Source organism: Rhyacophila brunnea, unplaced genomic scaffold (genome assembly GCF_057557595.1).
Source record: "Rhyacophila brunnea isolate RB1 unplaced genomic scaffold, BYU_Rbru_1.0 scaffold_23, whole genome shotgun sequence".
In the NCBI taxonomy this organism is placed as follows: Eukaryota; Metazoa; Arthropoda; class Insecta; order Trichoptera; family Rhyacophilidae; genus Rhyacophila; species Rhyacophila brunnea.
In genome coordinates, this window is record NW_028232893.1 from 1,247,145 (window position 1) to 1,274,773 (window position 27,629).

At 35.2% G+C, this 27,629-nt stretch overlaps 2 protein-coding genes across 2 annotated transcripts in view; both read right to left on the reverse strand.

Moving 5' to 3' along the window:
- Window positions 1-13,843, reverse strand: part of LOC147069322 (chymotrypsin B-like) — a 41,842-nt gene extending 27,999 nt beyond the window's left edge. Inside the window, exon 1 of the mRNA XM_085950735.1 lies at window positions 13,670-13,843. Within this exon, the coding sequence (XP_085806861.1) occupies window positions 13,670-13,843 (174 nt within the window). The remainder of the gene's footprint in view (window positions 1-13,669) is intronic.
- Window positions 13,844-18,660: 4,817 nt separating this feature from the next.
- The window catches only part of LOC147069323 (serine protease gd-like), a 49,318-nt gene continuing 40,349 nt past the window's right edge, over window positions 18,661-27,629 (reverse strand). Inside the window, exons 6-7 of the mRNA XM_085950737.1 lie at window positions 24,482-24,626; window positions 18,661-18,945 (exon numbers count right to left, since the gene is read on the reverse strand). Coding sequence (XP_085806863.1) covers window positions 18,743-18,945; window positions 24,482-24,626 — 348 coding nt within the window. The 3' untranslated portion in view covers window positions 18,661-18,742. The remainder of the gene's footprint in view (window positions 18,946-24,481; window positions 24,627-27,629) is intronic.

The following is a 27,629-nucleotide window of genomic DNA, read 5'->3' on the forward strand; positions in this document are numbered from 1 at the left end:
GGGGGTCTTTATTAAGCAGTGGATTGGTTCAGGTATATGATAATGATGATGATGATGATCACATTATCTATGAAATGGCCGTCAGTGGCGTACCCCGCTGTCAAAAGATATTATACGTATTAAATTGTACCAAAATTATGGTTTTTTCACCGGAAAAAAGTGCGCCAATGCCTACATTACGATATTTGAATAAAAATAATCGAATTCGTTAGTCAAATAAAGGATTAGAAGGTCTTAAGCGACAAAGACGTCATTCTGACAGGGGTGGACAGTAAATATGGCGATCGTATACGGTGTGTAAGAAAATATCGGATATAAACGTCAAGTACCTGTAAAATCATTGAAAATTTGTGAAATGTGGTCAATTCAAACGGTAGATGAATCGGTAGCGCTCATTTCGAAGTGAAGATGTAAAAATAACAATAAAATGTCGCTTAAATGAGCCGTTAGTGCGTTTTCCAAAATCTCTTAGGATAATAATAATGAAAGACTAGCTGAGCCAGCTGGCTCTCGCCAGTCTGTCTCGCTAGGTCTTGCAGACAGCTTTTCATCATAGTGACTTGGTGTTGGATTTTAATATAATAATTGTAAAGTGTGTATAGACGGCGCAATAGTTTTCCCTTCGGGATGGATTTTCATTCACGTCAGACAATTGAAAATTTATCTGATTTGTCAGTTTTACGATATGCATGTCGTCACTGCAAATACAAATTTGGAGTCATGTGCGTAGTTTATTCTGGAGTCTGGCCTTCTCAATATCATCTGACACCATTTCAGGCTGCTAAGCCTAGCAAAACAGCTGGCAATCGCCGATTGCTACCACTGTCATTTTAATTTTAATACAATATATGTGTAGGTATGTGCATTTAAATATGATAAATAGTTATACATCTCAATCGTGATTATCATAAATAGCGATCCAATATAACGCGAATATTAATCTCTTTCGGGTCCCATTTACATAATAGAAAAAGGTTAGCAGCATAAAAATTAAATTTAAACATTATTTTGTTTCATTGTCTATAAAAAATAAATGCTTGGAGCCACAGAATAATATTTTAAAAATCATATTTTGTTTTAAAAATTAACCTTAAACAATATAGTTTCCCGGTGCGGGACATTCATATCGAGACAAATGTTGATAAATAATGAAGTAATACATATTATATCTGATAATAATAGGAATTTATAAGACCTAAAGATGTGGAATCAGCTTAAAAAGGCCTTCATCCAGCAGTGGATTGATACAGGTTGATGACGATAATGACGATATAAATGGGTAGGTATATAAAATCACAAATTTAAAAAAATATTGCAGTTTATATGACCAAGAAGAGTAGAATTAGATTGGGATAACCTTCATCCAGCAGTGGATTAATCTTGGTAGATGATGATAGTGACGATATTATGAATGGGAAAATATAACATCAGCAATTTTGATAAATATAGTAATTCATATGACCGACAGAAATTCAAACAACTTAGAGAGGCCTTCATCCACCGGTGGATTGATTCAGGTTCATAATGATAATGGAAATATAAATAGATATAATATATTATTATCACCGATTTTGATAAATACAGCAATTCAAATGACAGAAAGGAGTAGAATCAGGCATGGGAGGCCTTTATCCAGCAATAGATGGGTTCAGGTCAATGATGATAAGGACGATAGAAATAGGTATAATATAGTAGTAGAATTAGGTTGCGGAACTCTTCATCCAGCAGTGAATTGATCCTGGTTGATGATGATGACGATATGAATATGTAGATAAATGTAATATCACCGATTTTGATAAATACAGAAATTCATATCACAGAAAGGAGTAGAATCAGGCTAAGGAGGTCTTTAAGTAGTGGATTGGTTTAGGTCGATGATGATGAAGATGACGATATGAATATGTAAATAAATATAATATCACCAATTTTGATAAATACAGAAATTCATATGACAGAAAAGAGTAGAATTAGGCTAGCGAGGTCTTTATTAAGCAGTGGATTGTTTCAGGTCGATGATGATGATGATAATAATGATGATAATGACGATATGATAATGTAAATAAATATAATATCACCGATTTTGATAAATACAGCAATTCATATGACAGAAAGGAGTAGAATCAAGCTAGGGAGGTCTTTATTAAGCAGTGGATTGGTTCAGGTATATGATAATGATGATGATGACGATATGAATATGTAGATAAATATAATATCACCGATTTTGATAAATACAGCAATTCATATGACAGAAAGGAGTAGAATCTGGCTAGGGAGGTCTTTATTAAGCAGTGGATGGATCCTGGTTGATGATGATGATGACGATATGAATATTTAAATAAATATAATATCACCGATTTTGATAAATACAGAAATTCATATGACAGAAAGGAGTAGAATCTGGCTAGGGAGGTCTTTATTAAGCAGTGTATTGGTTCAGGTCGATGATGATGATGATGATGACGATATGAATATGTAGATAAATATAATATTACCGATTTTGATAAATACAGAAATTCATATGACAGAAAGGAGGAGAATTAGGCTAAGGGGGTCTTTATTAAACAGTGGATTGGTTCAGGTATATGATAATGATGATGATGATGATGACGATATGAATGTGTAGATACATATAATATCACAGATTTTGATAAATACATACATTCATATGACAAACGGAGTAGAATCAGGCTAGGGAGGTCTTTATTAAGCAGTGGATGGATCCTGGTTGATGATGATGATGACGATATGAATATGTTTTTAAATATAATATCACCGATTTTGATAAATACAGCAATTCATATGACAGAAAGGAGTAGAACCGGGCTAGGGAGGCCATTATGCAGCAGTGGATTGGTTCAGGTCGATGATATAAGAATGATAGAAATAGGTATAATATCACAAATTCGTTAAACCGATAGTAGTAGAATCAGGTTGCGGAACCCTTCATCCAGTAGTGGATTGATCCTAGTTGATGATGATGATGATGATTATGATGACGATATGAATATGTAGATAAATAACATTAGAAATTCAATACTGTCAAGAATACAATCAACGTAGAGAGGCCTTCATCCAGCAGTGGATTTATTGAGGCTCGTGATAATAATGGCATTATATATAGATAGGTAGATAATAATATTATATCACTGATTTTGATAAATATAACAATTCATGTGTAAGTAAGGAGTAGAATAAGGCTGAGGAGGCCTTCATCCAGCAGTGTATAGGTCAAGATTGATGATGATAGGGACGAAAAAAATAGATACTTAGATATTATACAATATCACACATTTTTATAACTAGAACAATTCGTATTAATTTCTTTCATTGTTTGCAATGGCAACTTTTTTAGTATGGAAATTAGTAGCCTAGGTAATTATTCAATAACAAAAATAGTGGGTGAACAGCCACAAAGTATTTTAAAAAAATCAAATTTGGAATATCACATTATCTATGAAATGGCCGTCAGTGGCGTACCCCGCTGTCAAAAGATATTATACGTATTAAATTGTACCAAAATTATGGTTTTTTCACCGGAAAAAAGTGCGCCAATGCCTACATTACGATATTTGAATAAAAATAATCGAATTCGTTAAAAATTTTTAAGCGACAAAGACGTCATTCTGACAGGCGTGGACAGTAAATATGGCGATCGTATACGGTGTGTAAGAAAATATCGGATATAAACGTCAAGTACCTGTAAAATCATTGAAAATTTGTGAAATGTGGTCAATTCAAACGGTAGATGAATCGGTAGCGCTCATTTCGAAGTGAAGATGTAAAAATAACAATAAAATGTCGCTTAAATGAGCCGTTGGTGTATTTTCCAAAATCTATTAGGATAATAATAATGAAAGACTAGCTGAGCCAGCTGGCTCTCGCCAGTCTGTCTCGCTAGGTCTTGCAGACAGCTTTTCATCATAGTGACTTGGTGTTGGATTTTAATATAATAATTGTAAAGTGTGTATAGACGGCGCCATAGTTTTCCCTTCGGGATGGATTTTCATTCACGTCAGACAATTGAAAATTTATCTGATTTGTCAGTTTTACGATATGCATGTCGTCACTGCAAATACAAATTTGGAGTCATGTGCGTAGTTTATTCTGGAGTCTGGCCTTCTCAATATCATCTGACACCATTTCAGGCTGCTAAGCCTAGCAAAACAGCTGGCAATCGCCGATTGCTACCACTGTCATTTTAATTTTAATACAATATATGTGTAGGTATGTGCATTTAAATATGATAAATAGTTATACATCTCAATCGTGATTATCATAAATAGCGATCCAATATAACGCGAATATTAATCTCTTTCGGGTCCCATTTACATAATAGAAAAAGGTTAGCAGCATAAAAATTAAATTTAAACATTATTTTGTTTCATTGTCTATAAAAAATAAATGCTTGGAGCCACAGAATAATATTTTAAAAATCATATTTTGTTTTAAAAATTAACCTTAAACAATATAGTTTCCCGGTGTGGGACATTCATATCGAGACAAATGTTGATAAATAATGAAGTAATACATATTATATCTGATAATAATAGGAATTTATAAGACCTAAAGATGTGGAATCAGCTTAAAAAGGCCTTCATCCAGCAGTGGATTGATACAGGTTGATGACGATAATGACGATATAAATGGGTAGGTATATAAAATCACAAATTTAAAAAAATATTGCAGTTTATATGACCAAGAAGAGTAGAATAAGGTTGGGATAACCTTCATCCAGCAGTGGATTAATCTTGGTTGATGATGATAATGACGATATTATGAATGTGAAAAAATAATATCAGCAATTTTGATAAATACAGCAATTCATATGACAGAAAGGAGTAGAATCAAGCTAGGGAGGTCTTTATTAAGCAGTGGATTGGTTTAGGTCGATGATGATGATGATGACGATATGAATATGTAGATAAATATAATATCACCGATTTTGATAAATACAGCAATTCATATGACAGAAAGGAGTAGAATCTGGCTAGGGAGGTCTTTATTAAGCAGTGGATGGATCCTGGTTGATGATGATGATGACGATATGAATATTTAAATAAATATAATATCACCGATTTTGATAAATACAGAAATTCATATGACAGAAAGGAGTAGAATCTGGCTAGGGAGGTCTTTATTAAGCAGTGGATTGGTTCAGGTCGATGATGATGATGATGATATGAATATGTAGATAAATATAATATCACCGATTTTGATAAATACAGAAATTCATATGACAGAAAGGAGTAGAATTAGGCTAAGGGGGTCTTTATTAAGCAGTGGATTGGTTCAGGTATATGATAATGATGATGATGATGATGACGATATGAATGTGTAGATACATATAATATCACCGATTTTGATAAATACAGAAATTCATATGACAGAAAGGAGTAGAATTAGGCTAAGGGGGTCTTTATTAAGCAGTGGATTGGTTCAGGTATATGATAATGATGATGATGATGACGATATGAATATGTAGATACATACAATATCACAGATTTTGATAAATACATACATTCATATGACAAAAGGAGTAGAATCAGGCTAGGGAGGTCTTTATTAAGTAGTGGATGGATCCTGGTTGATGATGATGATGACGATATGAATATGTTTTTAAATATAATATCACTGATTTTGATAAATACAGCAATTCATATGACAGAAAGGAGTAGAACCGGGCTAGGGAGGCCATTATCTAGCAGTGGATTGGTTCAGGTCGAAATCTGGCTAGGGAGGTCTTTATTAAGCAGTGGATGGATCCTGGTTGATGATGATGATGACGATATGAATATTTAAATACATATAATATCACCGATTTTGATAAATACAGAAATTCATATGACAGAAAGGAGTAGAATCTGGCTAGGGAGGTCTTTATTAAGCAGTGGATTGGTTCAGGTCGATGATGATGATGATGATGATGATATGAATATGTAGATAAATATAATATCACCGATTTTGATAAATACAGAAATTCATATGACAGAAAGGAGTAGAATTAGGCTAAGGGGGTCTTTATTAAGCAGTGGATTGGTTCAGGTATATGATAATGATGATGATGATGATGACGATATGAATGTGTAGATACATATAATATCACCGATTTTGATAAATACAGAAATTCATATGACAGAAAGGAGTAGAATTAGGCTAAGGGGGTCTTTATTAAGCAGTGGATTGGTTCAGGTATATGATAATGATGATGATGATGACGATATGAATGTGTAGATACATATAATATCACAGATTTTGATAAATACATACATTCATATGACAAAAGGAGTAGAATCAGGCTAGGGAGGTCTTTATTAAGCAGTGGATGGATCCTGGTTGATGATGATGATGACGATATGAATATGTTTTTAAATATAATATCACCGATTTTGATAAATACAGCAATTCATATGACAGAAAGGAGTAGAACCGGGCTAGGGAGGCCATTATCTAGCAGTGGATTGGTTCAGGTCGATGATATAAGAATGATAGAAATAGGTATAATATCACAAATTCGTTAAACCGATAGTAGTAGAATCAGGTTGCGGAACCCTTCATCCAGTAGTGGATTGATCCTAGTTGATGATGATGATGATGATTATGATGACGATATGAATATGTAGATAAATAATATTAGAAATTCAATACTGTCAAGAATACAATCAACGTAGAGAGGCCTTCATCCAGCAGTGGATTTATTGAGGCTCGTGATAATAATGGCATTATATATAGATAGGTAGATAATAATATTATATCACTGATTTTGATAAATATAACAATTCATGTGTAAGTAAGGAGTAGAATAAGGCTGAGGAGGCCTTCATCCAGCAGTGTATAGGTCAAGATTGATGATGATAGGGACGAAAAAAATAGGTAGATATTATACAATATCACACATTTTGATAACTATAACAATTCGTATTAATTTCTTTCATTGTTTGCAATGGCAACTTTTTTAGTATGGAAATTAGTAGCCTAGGTAATTATTCAATAACAAAAATAGTAGGTGAACAGCCACAAAGTATTTTAAAAAAATAAAATTTGGAATATCACGTTATCTATGATATGACGGCCAGTGGCGGACACACCTGTCAGATTTTTATTTACGTGGAAATTGTACCAAAATTATGGTTTTTTCACCGGAAAAAAGTGCGCCAATGCCTACATTACGATATTTGAATAAAAATAATCGAATCCGTTTGTCAAATAAAGGATTAGAAGGTCTTAAGCGACGAAGACGTCATTCTGACAGGCGTGGACAGTAAATATGGCGATCGTATACGGTGTGTAAGAAAATATCGGATATAAACGTCAAGTACCTGTAAAATCATTGAAAATTTGTGAAATGTGGTCAATTCAAACGGTAGATGAATCGGTAGCGCACATTTTGAAGTGAAGATGTAAAAATAACAATAAAATGTCGCTTAAATGAGCCGTTAGTGCGTTTTCCAAAATCTCTTAGGATAATAATAATGAAAGATAATGCCTATTATACGGACAGAATTTTTTCTAAGCTTTATTATAAACTTGTTAGATATTTATAATCATCCACAGGTAATTAATACATAAATGTCAAAAGTTAAAAATCTTTCTCCTGTAAAGTAAGCATTTTGGTTTATTCGCCCTTTTTACAAAACACCGACGATATAAAAAAAATCCAACACTTATTTTTATAAAATTTTATAACTACTTATTTTAATATATTTAGAAATTTCGAGCGCTCCGGTTCGTAAAATTTTCCATTTTGAGCGCTGTATATACCTGATAACAGTGGCCTTCTTAAGTCCAGAAATAACGCTTTTGTTAAACCGCAGTACTTACGGCGTTTTAGTTTTAGAAATTTCAGGTTTCTGTTACAAAGAAACTCAAAATGCAATTTAGCTGGCTTTAAAAGATATTGTACTATATAAACATTTCACAAAATATCAAACTAATAACTCGAGCCCTTATAACGCCCATACAATGTAAAAGGAACACAAGTGCTGTTTCTGTTTTTAATGCAAATAATTACAAGTTAAAAATAACTTTTTATACACAACGTTTTTAAATTTTCTGTTGAATTATTATGCTCAATATGCTCAAACTTGTATTTCATATGAAGTAAATAAAAAACAAACAAATAGAATACTGAAATGTCATTTTGACATTTCATTTTTATTTCCATAGTAACGCACGTATATATTAATAATTTAGTTGTTAGGACCACTCCCTTATCAACCAATAATATTTTTTTACTTTTTACGGATTTCTTCCGAAATAACTTTTCATACAAAACAGAATTAACTGAAAATGAAATCAATTCTACTTAAAGATGGCTAAAAGTATTTAAAAAATGCATTGGCATCGTGTTCTGATATATTCTAAAAGTTTCAAATGTCTAGCTAGTCGGGAAGTTAGTTAAAAATCGATTGCAAGATTTGTACGAGCTAAGAAAAACATTGTAATAATAAAATATCTTCATACTCGAGATATTTGATATTACACCTGTATTTTAAAGCGTCGAGACATTGAGATACTTTACTTTACATGCTGCTTGTCGGCGAGCTTTAAAAGCGGGCGAGTCAGCTAGTGCGATTGTGATGATGACCCACAAAGCTTTCCACTCACTAAGAAGCCAACAAGCTAGCGAGTTAAAACCGTCATTTTTGGTACTATTTGACAAAACGTATTGAGTAGTTAGTTTTTTTACCGACAGGTTCGCCACTATCACTCGACTGCGCAGCCGCAGATCGGCCCACACGCTAGCGAGTAGCAAGTAAAGTAGCCCAGCTTTCAACTTTTCTCGGTAGATTGTTTGCAATCTGCTTGTTAACTAGTTCGACGATGACACTGAGTGAGTTTACAAGCAGATTGTAAATTCGCCGGTTTGTAGCTTGTAAAGTAGCTCAATGTCATCGACGCATAAGTAGATGCAAAACTTCAAATGCAATTTTCTCGAAACTATGAATTTGCAGTTATGATCCTTTTGCATTGAGTGGTCGATATTAGTCTTTTCATAAAATTTAATAAAAAAAAAATAGTTTGTATAATTTTTATTAAACCCAGAATGAAAAGTATTTTCATTAAAATACCTAACTTGGATGAATCAGAGGATATATATTAGGAAAAATCTCTTTAATTACATATTTGCATCTAAGGTTACGTTTCTCTGGGAAATTACTGTCAGTCATTTCCTTTTGGTTGACGATCGTAACCACTTTGAAATGTAGCCATCTTCTGCGTGACAAAAACTCTTCACCCTCTACGGTCCTGCGCCATTATTCCATTGTACCCACCACTAGTGGAATGAGGCCTACCGTAAAACTTCAACTGACGCGCTCTCGGTCCTGGGGCCTTATGTTAGAACTTGCGAGTTGAAGTCGCCCGGTCGACATGATGTCATATGACATCATTGTGACGTACTACCGGAGTGATAATAGCATTCGAGAAAATAACGCTACTAAAATACTGGCGTTATCTATTGTCCCCATACACAAATAGGTGTTTCAGCATAATAATATCTATGGTGAGCAGTGTGCGTTGGGCGGCTTGCCTCGAGCGTGTATTGGCTTATGTCACAATTACGTCATGTCGTCGGGTGACTTCATATCACCAGTTATAACGTCATAGGCCTGCTGGCCGGCATTCTCCCACTTGACTTGATGTAAATTGTAAGTAAAACATTTCACCGTGGCACAGTTTGCCGTAAGCTTTATTATCGGAAAGAGATGACCATATACTATACGGTCTCCAATTTTATTAGATTCAATATGAACATTAATTCAATTTTCATAGCTGATTTTGGCAAAATTAATAAATTCAAGAATGAAAACCTAACCTAACAAATAATCCAGTATAGGTATCTGCTATTTTCAAAAATTGTTTGCTGCTGGCTTTCTGTAAAGTGTAAACGGACAAGAACCGTGTTTTATTTAGACAAGAATTTTATGTCAGTAGTATACGACCTAAAGGGGTTGGACAGTCTTTAATATACGGCCATATATTTCCGATACAACATTTCACGGTGAAGTGTGATACGGCGAACTACATACGTACAAGTTTCCGGACACAAATGAAAACAGGCGTAGATAACTGTTTTCCGGCGACGATTTTAATTTTAACTCAATGATGTTATCTGTAACTTAACTTTTATGAAATAACCACTACAATTCTTTTCGTTGTACTAGGTCAGTGGTCGGCAAACCGCGGTTTGCGAGCCAAATGTGGCTCTCTGGCCCCTTGGGTGTGGCTCTGCCACAAATAACCACGTACGGGCTAAAACAGTGAAAGATATAACAGTCAAAATGTTTTCGAATATAACCAACTAGCAAGTTGAAGATCTTAAATTGGTTTCAGCTTTATCAATAGCAGTCAACGAGTCTTGAGTTATGGAATTGGTGATTATGATTATCAACTTTATTATAAATAAAGAATTATGGAGCTGTAAATTTGAACATCTCTGTGATGATATGGATATATTAGATAAAAACAAATGTGAATATGTTTCACAGCACAAGTTTAGTAGTCTGCTTTAAAAGACCTGAAGAAGGAAGATATGATGATTTTTAATACCTGGAATAGTATTCTTGACTCAAGTAATCAGTTGAAAAATCTTGCGTTTACTATTTTTTCCCTTTCTTCCGTTCCGGTTCTACATATTCATGAACCTGAAGCATGAACCTTATCAAGAGTAAATTGAAAAGTCGTTTTATTGATGAGAACCTGGAATCATGCCTAAAATTAAAAACAACAGCATACAAACCTGACTTATCCAAACTTTTCAAGGAGATGCAAGGCCATTGTTCACATTAAGTGTTTCTAAGTCATTTTAATGATTTAATTTTATGGATACCTTACTAAAAATTTTATTTTTGTCAATAAATAAGATCATTATTAAGAATTATATCACGTCAACAGTGTAGTAACCTATATAGTAAGTTTAAGAAATTTGGCTCTCAAAAGAAATCTCAATCGTTGTACTGTTGATATTTGGCTCTGTTGACAAATGAGTTTGCCGACCACTGTACTAGGTAAACCATTCAGTTATAAAAAAACAATTCAAATATAAGAAAAAAATCTTGTAAAATATTATAATACAGAATTAAATATACCAATTATATATATAAAGTAAGTATTATTATGAACTATAATAAATAAAGTCTTGCAGGTTTTTAACATATTTATCTGGAAACTGGTTTTCATTGAGATTGACCGTTTTTCTAGTGTGATATTCATATACTTACTTGTTATATAAATCATTGGAAAATTATAATCGCTATAGATAATCGTTCTTCTATATTCTCAGCGCTACATTTCATCAATTGGCTTGACCTCCTCCACAAGAATCCTCCACCGACACTAGTTGTATTAATTATTATTATTTAAATTTAATATACCTACATCAGTGACGCACTCAGGATTTAATATTGGGGGATTTAATTGGGAATTAATTTATAATTGTATTTTAGTTCAAATTAAGAGTATCTACTTATACAGTGAATTATTGGCGATTTTTAATACATCTACTTTAATAATGGAACTGTCGAGTAATAATCAGAATATATATTGCACAATTATATAATTTAAAATGTTCATGGCCATGAAGTATAATTGCGCCGCAGGTAACTTTTTTTACTATTAAAGCTAATTTATGATGTGTGTTTATCACACTTATCTGGTCAACCTTGACACGCCGGGCCCCCAGGCTAGAGCCCTGTCAGTCCTCCTCAGCCATGACCTACACCACTCCGGAATTCGGGTGGACACCGAGAATTTTTTGACAGTTCCATTAGGGATTGGGTTTCTAAGAAACCCCGACATTAGCGTTTCGAAAATTTTGTGTTAGAAATTAAAATCTAAGAATTTTTTCTAAAAAGGGTGCTGGAGAATAATTACAAATCATTTTTTTGCCGTGTTTTTATTTGTCTAAGCCCAAGGTATAGTTTATTGTCTTTCAATTTCAATGTTTATTGTTTCATGTTTGGGGGGTGCCAGGGCCCCTTGCCCCCCCCCCCCCCCTGGGTGCGCCACTGACCTACATGAATGCCTACTTAGGTGAATTAATACGTCAAACTGCATCGTTTTTTTATACAGTATTTTTGATATCCTTTCATGAGTCCAATATATTCTAAGAAATGTGTTGTATGGATATTTATCAACAAAATATCAGACTAATTATTCTCAAATCTGCACGTGTCGTTTCTGGTCACCAAGGACGTCGAAGGGCAACAGAAGTAAACTAGATATCGCGAACTCGATAAAACCAGTGAGCTGATTTTTTTATTGGAAAGATATTTTCGTTATTAATAAGTTTAGATAGCTATTTCTATATATTCCAAATGATTCTCCTCGATTTGCCGCCCTTCGAGTAACTGCCGCCCCCAAGCGACGCTCAATTTGCCTACCCCCTCGGGACGTCACTGATTCGATTAGGTGCTAACCTATATTAATATGTTTCTAATTCAGTGGCGAAGGGTGGAGGTAGGCTTTTAAGATCCGCCATAAATAGTGCAAACTCAACTTTGTCAGTCATACGTATTTGTTTTCATTGAACTAAGACTACTATAATTTACAGATGGTGTAGGTTAGTTTTTAAAATTTAATTAAACCCTGCAAAACCAAGCCATAATAAAAGATGATAATCAAAATATACTCGTCTATCTATTAAAATATCTAAAATTATCCCACTAAATCATACGTTAATGACCACGTAGAGGCACTATAAAAAATGTAGTAAGTAACAAAATAAAGGTAGTATGTACAAAACTGCCGAACATTCTAAGTGAAGAGATCTTCACGTTGGGAGTATGACGTCGCAAATTTTCTAAATTCAATAAAATTGGCTTTTGTGGCGACCAGGTCGGACGGTCCGACGGGCCCAACAGCTGGTTGAACCGACTTGAGCAGCTCTTCACTTTCTGTACACATTTTAGGACATTCCCAGAAGATATGGTTTGCATCCTGTATTTCTCCGCCACGTGGATATGTTGAACATAATAAATATACATTGAAGTTAATCCCTCCAAACCAAAATCTATCTAGCATCTAGTTCAGTTTTAGGTCGGGAATGCCCTAGGTCCTAGAAGAAAATACCCAGGAGTAAGGTTGCTACGCTCAAAGTGAGCTCTGACTGAGTTTAAAGAAGTTACTTTCTAATGCAACGTGCCGGGGAGAGAAGAGCACAAGGAAATTATAAAAATAAAAATAATTCTAGTGTATATATAACAAAAATAATGAAGCTAATCATACGGACAGCATAAATTATGTGAAGATATCTTCACGCCCGCAGTCGCAATTTTTTTTAAATGCAAGATAATTGGCCTTAGTAGCAACCTAGTCGGACGGCCCGATGGGCCCAATAGCTGGTTGGACCGACCTGCGCGTCTCCTCCCGTTCGGAGCACATTCTAAGACATTCCCAGAGGATGTGGTTGGCATCCTGAATTACCCCTCCGCATGGACATGTCGGACGGCTTACAAGTCTAAGCTTAAGGAGCTTGCCAGCGAACCCACCGATTCAAGTCACAAATTGACTTGTGTGATGGGTCAGGAGTCAGATATTTGGTTATATCCAAATATTTGGAAATAACATATATGTGTGCCGGCCTTTGGTTGATTCATCCTACCGTCGCTGCCAGGTTTTCCACGCCGCGTCAAGCGTCATAAGATAGTATTCTCCGCTTCAACGAGGTTACTTTTTCAGCAACTAGCCGAGGAGGCGGGGCAAGGTGAAAGTCACCAACAACGGCCTCCTCGCCTTTGAAGAGTATCATTGACGCACCGCTGACCTGTATAATTATGCAGGTCCAGCGGGAGAATGCCGGCCAGGACCGGGAGCGCGTCAGTTGAAGTTGTACGGTAGGCCTCATTCCACTAGTGGTGGGTACAATGGAATAATGGCGCAGGACCGTAGAGGGTGAAGAGTTTTTGTCACGCAGAAGATGGCTGCATTTCAAAGTGGTTACGATCGTCAACCAAAAGGAAATGACTGACAGTAATTTCCCAGAGAAACGTAACATGGAAAAACCTTAGATGCAAATATGTAATTAAAGAGATTTTTCCTAATATGTATCCTGTGATTCATCCAAGTTACGTATTTTAATGAAAATACTTTTCATTCTGGCTTTAATAAAAATTATATAAACTATTTTTTTTTTATTAAATTTCGCTTTATGAAAAGACTTTTATCGACCACTCAATGCAAAAGGATCATAACCGAAGATGGCGTTCCTGCTCGTAAAAATCTCGAAAATGGCGAACCGGTTCGTACAATATCCGACTTCCAGCGAGCCATCTAGTAAAATCCTCAAGCACCTTACTTAATATTATAACGTTCCGGTTCTTAATTTTTTTTTTAATATACGTAAAGGATAACAATATTTCTTGAAATACGGAAGAGCGGCATTTTCAGTCTATTTGAGGGACAGCATATGTTCTAGGGACGCCCCTGATTGTATTATTACTAAATCAACATATTAAATCAAATAAATCAAAATAAATACATTATTAATTATAAGTAAAATACAGTGACGTCCCGTGGGGGTAGATGGTACATATGTAGAAAACAGAGACAAAAAGGAAAATAAATGTATATAAAAGAGTATATTTGGTAAAAATTCGTTGTATTTTCGCCTGAGGCGCTGATAAACGTTACCTGTCCATATTTTCAGTCGATGTGCATTTTAATGGCTATTTGCATTTTATCCTTCCATGGTAGGTAGTTTAGGTACCTATAGTTATAACAAAAATTCTGACATTTTTGGGAAAATTATCGAGCGCTCCGGTTCGTAAAATTTTCTATTTCGAGCACTGGGCATAAGCCACGACTCCACAAAAATGGCGACGTAGGCGATCTTAAGCGCCCTTAATTAAAACCCCATCCAACGCCAGCCATGCGGCCGACCCTCTGGAAGGCCCTCCTAACCTTGTAGACTTGGGATTCGGCATGGTGATGGAAATTTAACATGGTGTCCATTTTGTCGCCTGAACAGTTAAATCGTCCCGGTCCTTTGAGGACAATGGCTTCTGTCTTGGAAGGTGCGAATGATGGTTTCGTTGGTTTCCTCCATGACTCAATTGATGTTCGCCCTGCTGTCAGCCTCAACCAACAGCAGCGTATCATCAGCGTTACAATCAATACACATGCGAGCCCTCGTTGATTGAGGTAATCACAAAAAGACGCTTCACGTGGCTGACACATATGCTCCGTCACCGTGGCCGGCCCTTCCTCACCCTGCGGTGCTACAAAATCGATGTACGCGCTACAGGTACGGCATGGAGGGAGTCGCTGCAGTTGGCGATAGACCGAGGAAAGTGATGCGGACTCGTGCTTGTCTTATGCCCCAATGCTGGGGTGTGACAGGGTGAAAGAATAATAAAAATAATACTAAATACGTTTGTTTAAATAGGGTATTATTATTTTCAAATAAATAGTGAACATTATTGTACATGTAATTTAAACAATTTGATAGAAGATTAAAAATACTATATATTATCACTTCTTCAGTATTTTATTTAAAAAATATATTTTAAAAAAATCAATATTAAAATAGTTTTAAATTATCGACGAAACTTCCAGTACTTCAAACCCTTCTACTAATTTCAATATCATGGAATGCCTTCAAACTATATTGTCTATTAAATTCTATAAAATATTAAACTTTATTATTATTCATTAAGTAATGCATTTTTCTATTTACTACAATCCAAAACCATAAAATTGGTTCGGCCTCTGGTTGGTTATCATAAATTAAATCTTTTATTTAGATGAAATATAAAAAAGAGTCTTCATCAATCACTCTAATTATTTGGTCAGTTGTATAGAATAATTAATTCATATTTCATCAATTTTTTTATTATTTTAATCCTAACAAACATTTACATCGAAACAATTGATCGATCGATGAAACATCGGATCAAATTTTCAGTTCTTTAAAGTTTGTACTAATTTCAATATCCTTTAATGCGCTCAAAATAAAATATACATTATATTATTAAAACTTTACAATCATAATACCACTATATCATTAAAGCATTTTTTTGTCCGATTACAACCCTGGAGTAAAATTTCTAATTGTTCCGGTCTATACTCTTCACATATCAAATTTATTTTGTTACACATTTTTTTGTTCAGACTTCGGACTGAGTACATAACATAGAAAATATATCTAATCAGTCCAGACTATATACGTCAATCATTAATTAACATATATTTTATCAACATTGTATTGAATCCGTTAAGAAATCTTGGTCTATCTATATCACTATAAATATTTTGTTAGCTAAATTTATAGAGAAAATTAAAAATTCCTATTTTATTACAATGAAATTCAATATGCTTCTTTTTCAGGCGAACTTGCACCTTCAAACCGTTCATTGTATATTAATTTTATAAAATGTGAAAACAGTACAATCATAATATAACTTAATTATTCATATTTTTTTCTATTGACTGATTACAACTCTGGAGAATATTCTATTTGTCCGGTCTCTATTCATCAAATATTGATAGGTATGTACATACAATTATCAATATAATATTATATATATATGTTTTGACCGAGTTCTACTCTGGAGTATTTGGTCATCACTCACCAGTCCAAGTTTTTGTAAAGATGTAATTGAATCCTTTACGGAAACCTGGTCGATGACTTTACCTACATATTTTGTCGCCTGTATACATGTGTTGGTGTTATTATTTTACATTAGTGATAACACTGATTGATCGTTGGAATTGATTAATCATTGAAATGTTCGTTTGAAAATAGTTATAATAATAATGCTAATTATCGCGTAAAGGCGTCTTTTGACACTGTCGTTTGTCGCTCATATGAACATGCAGTTTTGTTAACTGCTCGCGAAGTAATGACATTCTTCATTATTCATAGTATTTTTTTTAAATATAAAATGAGCTGTAAAGTAACTTGAAATTAATCACATGCTCCATAACACACAACCATGAAAGTACAAAATGAGCTCGCTATTTTCAATTATACTGAGAATCGTGTAAGGTCATTAAATTTATGGACAAACCCCAAGAGGATCCCTTTGTTTATCATTGGATATTCACCCCGTATATTTTTGTTCAACGACATGTGTTTCGCTCATTTAGAGTCCTTTACCAAGTATGAGTACCGGACATTTTTGTTTATGTAATGTTATTATTAATTTTCGTCAGTATTCAGCGCTCTCCAAATTTAGTTATGAGCAGGTATTAAAATATACAATAGTTATAATTTGTCGAAATTAAGCATGGCAGTCATAGCATAGTGGCAATGCACAGGGCTTGATTCCCTAGAGACGCAGGTTCGATTCCCGCCGGGTGTCTTACTTTTTTCAAAAAAGGTTTTTTCTATTGGCTATATTTTCTCATGAGTGTTTTCAAAATTATGTATGTTCAATAATTAGAATGGTACATTCTTAGATGTTGTGAATTGTTCGTTGAATAAAAGAAATAGTTAATTAAAAATAATTACAAGATAAAAATAACTTTTTATATACAACGTTTTTTAAATTTTCTGTTGAATTATTATGCTCAACATGCTCAAACTTATGAATATGAAGTAAATAAAAAACAAACAAACAAATATAGAATACCGAAATGTTATTTTGACATTTCATTTTGATTTCCATAGTAACTCACGTACTTATATATTATTAATTTTGTTGCTAGGACCACCTACTTAGCAACCAATAATAGTCTTTTACTTTTTACGGATTTTTCTGAAATAACTTTCCATACAAAACAGAATTAACTGAAAATGAATTCAATTCTGCTTAAAGATGGCTAAAAGTATTAAAAGAATGCATTGGCTTAATAACTGTTCTAATATATTCTAAAAGTTTCAAATGTCTAGCGAGTCGGGAAGTTAGTTAAAAATCGATTGCAAGATTTGTACTGGACAAACAAGAATACGAGCTAATAAAAATGTTGTAATATTATAGAATATACTCAAGTAAAGCCGGAATCACTTAAAAAGATTCGGTGGTAGAACCAAGTACTGAAAAGGCATCTCGATACTGTGCGGACGACGAATGCAAATATTGATAGATAACTATAGGGAAGGGGTCTACGAATACGAGTCATATAGTCACGTCTTTCAATTATGATAAAATAATAATAAGATAAAAAGCCAAATTAAAATGTATTGGTATAGGAATGAGGCTATAAAGAAAATGTGCTAAAGTATGTGGATAGATTTTCACCATAGAGCATCAAAGAAAAAGTGAAATGGAGTAAGTCTATTCTACCATCACCACGGTTGGTGCCCTGGTCTCATTTGAAGATGAATGAGCTTAAGTTAATATTGAGGCTAAGAACAGGGCACACAATGGGCAAAAGATTTGATGTTCTCATGGGAAGAAGCGAATCGCAGCTCTGCGATGAATGTGATGTTTTAGAGGACATTATACATATAGCAGTACAATGCCCTAAATATGAACTTCATAGAGTACAGCTGCGAATTGTGGATATCTATGAGAATGTCGACGAATTGAAAGGTACCCTGGCGGTGGGTAAGACGGAAGAGCTTGGCAAAATTGTAAAGTTCTTTAACAGAATAGTAGTGAGGACCTGATCGGCGGATCCCTTTCTACCTAGAAGAGAAGAGGCTATATTATGACAGCGAGTCGCAGTCAAAGCCTCGGGAAAATCACAAAAAAAATAAAAATGTATTGGTATAATTTCTATTTGGTTTCCATTAGAATCACTTCTCCGTTGGAGTAATTTTACAATAGACAATTTCCAAGAGTTTGCAGCACTGGCTTGGTTAAGTCCCCATGATTTGTCGGATCCACGACATGTATTTAGCAGCGTCCGTGTAGACGACGAACTGTTTCGTGTCGCAAAATCTGGAGGCTCGGTCTCTGAGGCTGACGGAGACGATTCCTCGCAGAGACCAGTATGAGTCTTGTAGAATAAACAGTCCACTGCCTGAGTCACCATTGCATGGACTGGAGCCATCTCTGCTGCCTATAAACATAAATACAGATCATGTATTACCTCCCATCTAAACCATTCTAATATACCCACAAACTTGGTTATTATGAGGACATGAGAAAGCTGTGCGCAAGGTGGGTGCCGCGATTACTCACAATGGAACAACAACAGCATCGTGAGAATATTTCAATCGAGTGTTTGGCGAAGTTTCACAGCAATAAAGTTTTTGCGTCTATTCATAACCATGAATGAAAAATGGGTCCATCACTTCACACCTGAGACAAGAGAACAGTCAAAACAATTGACTGAAAGGGGAGAATCGGCTCCAAAGAAGGCGAAGATAGTTTCATCTGCAGGCAAGGTCATGGCGTCAGTTTTTTGGGATGCGCGTGGGGTAATTTTCATTGATTATCTTCAGAAAGGAAAATCAATCAACGGCGTGTATTATGCAAACTTATTGCAGCGTTTGAATGATGAAATCAAGAAAAAACAACCGCATTTGGCGAAAAAGACAGCTTCGTTTCATCAGGACAATTCATCAGTTCACATATTCCTCACTCACCCTATTCACCAGATTTAGCTCCCTCGGATTATTTTCTGTTTCCAAACTTGAAAAAAATGGGTCGGTGGTAAAAAATTTGCCAACAATGAAGAGGTGGAGTCTGCGGTTGATGGCTATTTTGAGGAGCTCGACGATTCTTGATTTACGAGGAAGATGGGATCGACTGCATTTGCTCGTTATAAACATTACTCGTTTTATCGTTATATAAAATTTTTCGCACCATATTCTATTTAAGCATAGAACATTAAAAATTTTGTGAAAACCATCGTAAAAATCCCCGAAACAAGCATGGCATTCATAAAATACAAAAGAAGTTGTTTATTGTAATGAAGTACTGAGCCACCAGCGCTGGTAGGTACCTACTGACTTCACAAAGCTTGGATTTTTTACATGCAATTTCAATGCGTGGATATTTTTTCAATGTTGTCGGCGAAAACACCAATTAGGTATTTAGACACTTAACTAGTGTTATAAACGCAATCTGATCCCGGCGGCATCGGTCTAGTTAACTGCCCGGTCGGATTTTATTGCTTAGGGTCGAAAATGTTGTTTTTAAACGATCGACACATTAACAGTTTTGCTCGGAATACCCGAGAAGTAGCTCGTTATAAAAGTGAATAAACTAAATTTTCAACAAATGTTCCCTCATTACATCCGAGATCTCGCTATTTCCGTGATCGTAATAACCAAGTTTGACTGTATATAATATGTTTCCCGGGTACATTACGCGAAATCGTCAACATTAAACCAATAAACACCAGACTACAGATGGTTCTTGCCAGTGACGTCCCGTGGGGTTAGGCAGATTAAGCATCGCTTGGGGGCGGCAATTACTCGAAGGGCGGCAAATCGAAGAGAATCATTAGGTGTAATAGAAATAGGTACCTTAACTTAGTAGTAACGGAAATATCTTTCTATTAAAAGATTGAGCTCACTGATTGGAAACAAAATGTATTAATTAACATAAAAGGTTTTACAGGCCTGATTTTTTGTCAGGTTCGCGATGTCTAGTTTACTTCCGTTGTCTTTGAACGTCACATCTTTGATGACTAGCAATGGCACGTACATATTTCCGAATTATATTTGAATTATAGGTATGTACACACTGACATAATTGATTTATCCAAATATGTTACCAGTCATTCGCGATTTTTGAAATTGAACTTAAAACTAGTATTCTCCAGTTAGTGTGTTCTGCCAGAACAGAGACGATATTTTGTTAGTAATGTATCCATACAACACATTTCTTAGATAATATTAGTCATGCAAGGATGATAAAAAATTCTGTATAAAAAATAGGGCGGCATTTGGTCTAGGGACGTCACTGATTCTTGTGCATTCAAGATCGTGATCGTCCAAAGTTATCGAATCGAATTATGATACACTCTTAAATAAACAATAAAATATGCATGTGTAAAGAAAGATCTGGTGAGGTGCTTCCTCAGCCCACCAAACCATCGGTTTAAATATTTATCATTTTAGTATAAAAATATTCACGATAAAATCGAGAAACATGTTGATTTGATAATTTTCCACAAATATTTATCATTCTGTTCCTATTTCAATTTTTTTAGGGATTTATTGTATTCCAAAAATAGCTGGCCTACAAGTAGTGTATTTTTTTTCCGACCATGTCCGATCCTAATAGGATCATAATATGAGCCTCCACAGAGTAGAGGTTTTCTATTAACAGATTTTGTTTTTTACGAGAAATGGATGTCAACCACTTGCTCAACCTATTAGGTCCATACCGTGGCTCACACACACAGTGAAAAACAATATGTGTACTTGCCAGACCCAGGATTTGAACCTGGGACCCACGGCGTGATAGTCCAACGCTTAAGCCGCCACCGTGGTGTATACCTAGTAAAAGTTGGCTGGCAGTGATAAGGTTATTAATAATTACAAGACAAAAAGAACTTTTTAAATACAATGTTTTTAAATTTTCTGTTGAATCATATAAACTTGACTTGACTAGCTTAAACGATCAAAAGAAATTGTACTTGATAGAAATAATACTGAAATGTCATTTTGACGTCATGTCATATTGATTTCCATAGTAACGCACGTATATATTAATAATTTAGTTGCTAGGACCATCCGCTTAGCAACCAATAATGGTATCGAAATAACTTTTCCTACAAAACAGAATTAACTGAAAATGAATTCAATTCTACTTAAAGATGGTTAAAAGTATTAAAAATTGCATTGGCATCGTGTTCTGATATATTCTAAAAGTTTCAGATGTCTAGCTACTCGGGAAGTTAGTTTAAAATCGATTGCAAGATTTGTACCGGAGAAATAACCACCGGACAAATATGAATACGAGCTAAGAAAAACGTAAAAATGTGGCATTTATAAGCCTCAATAACCTTGGAGTGGGATGTGTATCTATGTGTATCTACCTGCTAGGCCAGTGATCAGCAAACCGCGGCTCTTTGGCCCCTTGAGTACGACTCTGCCGCAAATGCCTTTTGCCCTATTTGACATGGCTACAAAGAAGAAGCAAAGAAAAACGGAAGACAAAAACCATGAATTTAAAGCTGAATGGACCGACACTTTCGCGTTTATTCAAAACTTAAATGGCTTATATTATTAATTGTCGGGAAAAATCGGCGCATTCAAATTTAGAGAGACACTTTACAACTAAATGCTACTTTGGCCTGTTAAGACATTTTAAGTCCCGCATGCTATCTCGCCGAACTAAAAGCACTCTTTACAAGACACTTGTAAAGCCAGTGCTCACCTACCCATCGGAAACCTGGACAATAACTCTGCGAAATGAACGAGCCCAAGAAAAATTCTCCGCCGTATATATGGACCGATCAGGGATGGCACTAATTGGAGGAGAAGATATAATGCTGAGCTCTACGGGCTGTACGAAGATTGCAGCGCAGTTCAATCAATTAAGATTGGGAGACTGCGATGGCTAGGTCATGTGCACCGTATGAATGACAATGAACCGGCAAAGAGAGTGATGTCCAGCAATCCAATAGGACGTAGAAGAAGAGAGAGGCTAAATATTCGCTGGTTGGATGGAGCTGCCAGTGACTGCCGTATTCTGGGGGTACCAAATTGGAAAGCGGCCACACTGGATAGGGACAGGTGGAGGGAGCTGTTGGAGGAGGCCAGGACCCACACCGGGTTGTCGCGCCCCTGATAATGATGATGATCTTTACAACTAAATACGCGATATTTTGCACTAAATATCCTGTAGGTGATGCAAGGAAGAAAGCAGTTGAGGAGCTTTAGAAGAGTCAAGAAAAATTAAGTTTTGTACCTATTTGATTACTGAATACAAGCTTCCAATAATGTTATTATATCAAGTTTTGTGGTTGGTAAAGAGAATTCTAGAGAAGAAATCAAGAGTAAATTGAGAAGTCGTCTTATTGATGACAACTTAAAATCGTTTTTACCTGACTTACCCACACTTTCCAAGGATATGCAAAACCATTATTTACATTGAGTGTTTGCCATTGTACTATTGATATTTGGCTCTGTTGACTAATGAGTTTGCCGACCACTGTGCTAGGCGAAGCATTTACCTTAAGAATTAGAAGAAGAGTGTTGTAATTTTTGTTTGTAATTTACGCAAAATAAAAAAAAACACATGAAGAATTTTAGTGCAATACTGCTACTAAATAGCGCAAATGGAAGAAACTACTCATTAGAATTCAACACGAATGGTTCCTCAAGTGTTTATTTATTTATTACAACGTTTTTCTTAGCTCGTATTCTTATTTGTCCGGCGGTTGTTCGTCCGGTACAAATCTTGCAATCGATTTTTAACTAACTTCCCGACTAGCTAGACATCTGAAACTTTTAGAATATGTCAGAACACGATGCCAATGCATTTTTAAATACTTTTAGCCATCTTTAAGTAGAATTGATTTCATTTTCAGTTAATTCTGTTTTGTATGAAAAGTTATTTCGTAAGAAATCCGTAAAAAGTAAAACTATTATTGGTTGCTAAGAGGATCCTAGCAACTAAATTATTAATATTAATATATGCGTCCGCGTTACTATGGAAATCAATATGACAATTCAGTATTATTTCTATCAAGTACAATTTTTTTTGATCGCTTAAGCTAGTCAAGTCAAGTTTATATGATTCAATAGAAAATTTAAAAACTTTGTACATAAAAAGTTCTTTTTATCTTGTAATTATTTTTATGCCTATTTTGACGTAAATACCGAAATAACCCTATCAATATTTTCATTTAATATTGCAATCCCTACGTGTGGTGTTACCATCGTAACGGTGTTGTTAAGTGAAAAATATTCCCGACTCGCTACATATTGTGTATCTTCTTCGGCCATATCCGCCCCTTAGTTGGAACATACAGACACCACTAGGCGCTAGGCGCCTCCAAGAATCCCAGCCGCTCGCCAGTCTTCTTGGATCACTTCATGTCAAACCATCATCCCGCAGCTCCGCCGTATACATTCTGTAGATAGTATTCAGCGGCCTTCCGGGACGCCGGAATCCGTTAATCTTGAAGAGCATGCAAGCCAGGTTGAAATTCTCTTCTGACATCCAGAACACGTGGCCGAGCCAGGTCCAACGTCGCCACTTCACTCTCAGCGTCATGAGAGGCTGCTTTTTGCACTCTTTTATCTCCTCGTTGCTCCTAAAGTCATACCACCTCGTATCCGTCGCAAACATCTGTTTTCGAAGCTCAGTATACGGTTGCTCTGAGACTTCGTAAGGTGCCATGATTCGCTACCGTAAAGCAGCACCGTCAGAATCCAAGTGTCGAATAGGCGGCATTTGGTTTTAACCGAGTACAATGGAGTGACAGACACTCCGTAGTTGAATGTTGCTCCAGCCAATCCTTTTGGGATAGCGAGCTCTCTATGCAAAAGGCAATCTCCCGTGATGTGTACCGCCAAGTAGTTGAAGCTGATCAGAGGGAAATCTGGATCGGGACAGGTACTGTTACATAAAACATGTGCATAGTTGTAATAATAAAAATATATTAAGGTATGCATTAAATCTTTCTTTACCTGCACATAGAGTTGTGTTAGATGTGAGGGAGTGGAAATCACTCCGTGAAGCTTTGCAGGTCTCTGTGCTGACAATGGGGACGTCTAGCATCCGAGGTTCACTCGTGTGCGCCGTCCCAGAACCATCGTTTCCCCAGCCCACTAACTGAAAGTACATAATGTAATTATTAATTTAAATATTTCGTACTAACTCCACTTATTTTACTATTAATCAGGACCATTTTCGTCCGCTTAAAAGTGGCATTATCTACTATTGGTAGCGCTTTTAGCAGTGGACTGTAATTTGAGGGGAAATCTATGGGGGGGTTTACACAGGACGGCTAAGCTATAACAAGCCTGCACACGACCGCTTTCTTGATGTCACTTGAGCTAACTCCGAAAGAGTACTCGATAGACGAAACACCATGTAAACACAGCGGTGTGCGATTAATTTACAAGTGACACTCAGCAACGGCTAAGCTATAACAAGCCTGCACACGCCCGCTTTCTTGATGTCACTCGAGATAACCAAATGTCAAATCAAATAAATCACGGTTGTCTCATGACCCGTAACTGGTAGTCGCTCTGGTCTTGAGTATTAAGGGGGAACATGCTCGTCGAAGGTCAAAATTGAGTTTTTATTGTATTTTCAAACCATGATCCTGGACACTCCTTAAACGTTGTAGATAATCTATTTATATAATTTTGAAGCCTTATTATCCTTTATAGTTATTTTAAACATTTGATGACTGCATAAAGTATTTTTGTTACATAAAATAGTATTCTTTTAAACCTTCGCTCTAATGTTTTAGAATATAGTCATATTTCGGTACATAACTGTGCAGTGGTGTTTTTGGTGCAAGATTTTTTACGTTTATTAATTTTTAAACGCATTTATGAAACCATTAGTAGGTATAATTTATTACGAGATAATTTTTGTAAAATATTCACGATAAAAAATTATATTGATAATCTCTGTGATCCCAAATTTGACAAGAATTAGGCATTTTATTATTCAAAAAATGGGCAAAATTAACACATTTGAAGATAATTCTAAAGATACTGATTATAAGCTATGTCTTTGACCATTCAAATGTGATAAACATCCTACGAATAATGATTGCTTTATAATAATTATTGACCTAAGAATAAGGTAGTGTTTTTTTGAAATACGCCATTTCTTTTGGCATTCCCCAGTGGTTAAGCTACAACATACGGCCGTAGCCATAAATTGACAAACTAAAACTAAGATCATGATAACGCGCGTATTTGAACATGTACCGTTAAAAAAAAGTTTTTTTTTGGTTAGGTACATGTCTACAACATAGTGACATGAACAAAAACGCCGACCTTCAGTTAGTGTTTGTGGCAGAGTATGGTTTAACGACATAACTATAAAAATCTAGCCTTATAGTCAATTCTACTTCTCAATAGCCGTGCGACAACCTCACGGCAAAGTACAAACAGGATATATAAGTCCCATGGTTCTAAACTATGGAAGGAGCAGAAATGAAATGGTCGAAAAAGACCATGAACAGGTAACCAGTAGCGTAATCGTTTAGTAGTAGAAAGTAAATGTATATTGTTAACCTTTTCTTTTGTAAATGTAATAAAAATTTTACGTAAAAGTTTCGCTTCAGAAAATCGAGACTGATCGAGTGTAATTGTAACACTGTGATCACAGGCCTCGAAATGTCACGTCGCGTATTTCGACCGCGATCTATTTTAAATATAGATTGCCGGATAATCTCCATTAAACTTAGAAAATAAATTATGAGAGAAATTGTTTACGTAAAATTTGACAAGTACATGCTTGAATAATTTTTATATGAGTAATAGAAATGTATGGAAATTGAAAAAGAAAAATTAACATTTATAAATTTGTGTACTGTATAATTATGAGCAACGAATTTTAACACTAATTTTATTAAAACAAAATAGAAGCAAACTATCATTATAAAAATATTATAAATGCGTACCTATGTTTATAGACGCGTAATTATTAATTATAGACTTTAGTCATACTATAACTCGCTAACTATAATAAATATTATAAAAGTAACTATTAGAAAAACTTGAAACCATGGTATAAATGGGTTTCTGCCCATAAACAATAATAAATCTCAATCGCGTCCTAGGTAAATAAAATAATGAAGTATCGCATCATAAAAACACAGAATAACGCGCGACCTTGAACTTTGAAGAAAATCTGTCTCGGTCAAATACGCAGCTCAGCTGTTTTGCGTCGCGAGATAAAAATAGATTAAAGATTGCATTTAAATTACTATGAAAAAGCTACTATGAAAGATTGAATAAATTGGTAGTTACTCATAATTAACATCTTGTTAAAATCAAACATTTATATACTTACGTGTAAATGTTAAGTGTGATATTATAGTATTTTTACGTAATAATATTTGCCCGAAAGGTAATTATCGAATGAGAAAGTCTCAGAGGGACCAAACAGTTTTATTAAAACTTAGTAAAAATCTATTGGCCTAAAATAACCTAGAGTGGTGGAAAAGACCAGGACGTGGGTGTAACCCTTTCGTTCTGTCATTTTAAAATTAAAGACTGCCATCCCCTTATCTAGTACGCGAATACCTATTCCGATACCTCGTTGGAAAGCTAAAAACTTTCCCCTTTGTTTGAACACGTAAAATTATACAAAATCAACTATTTTGGTTACGTCATCGTAACTGCGCAATTAAGAAACATGTTCTAGAGGGTGTTTAAAAAACCCCTATTGAAACTTAATTTTGCAAAAATAAAGTAGAGTAAATTCAACCCGACTAAAGTGGAAGTTATCTCTATTAGAAAGTTGTCAGGAACGGGAGATATACGTAAATTTATCTCATGAGAGAAAGAGATAAATCTTCCTTCCTTTACGGACTGTTTCCTATTAAACCTCTATCCTGAGGGTATAAAAGGTGACACTTTTTTCCGTATAATCATTAGTTTTCTACACTATTCACCAGCAATCTTCAACAGAGCAGCAGTCCTCTCTGCAGTTTGCGAGACATGGTTCTCATTAGCATTCGTGAAATATACGTACAGTAAGACCCCATCGGCGGGCGTAACGTAACGCGAATACCACGTATCTGTCGGTAGTGACGTGTGCCGCGGAGTAATTTTCTTTTTCATTACGCATCGTACGAGGTGACGTAAT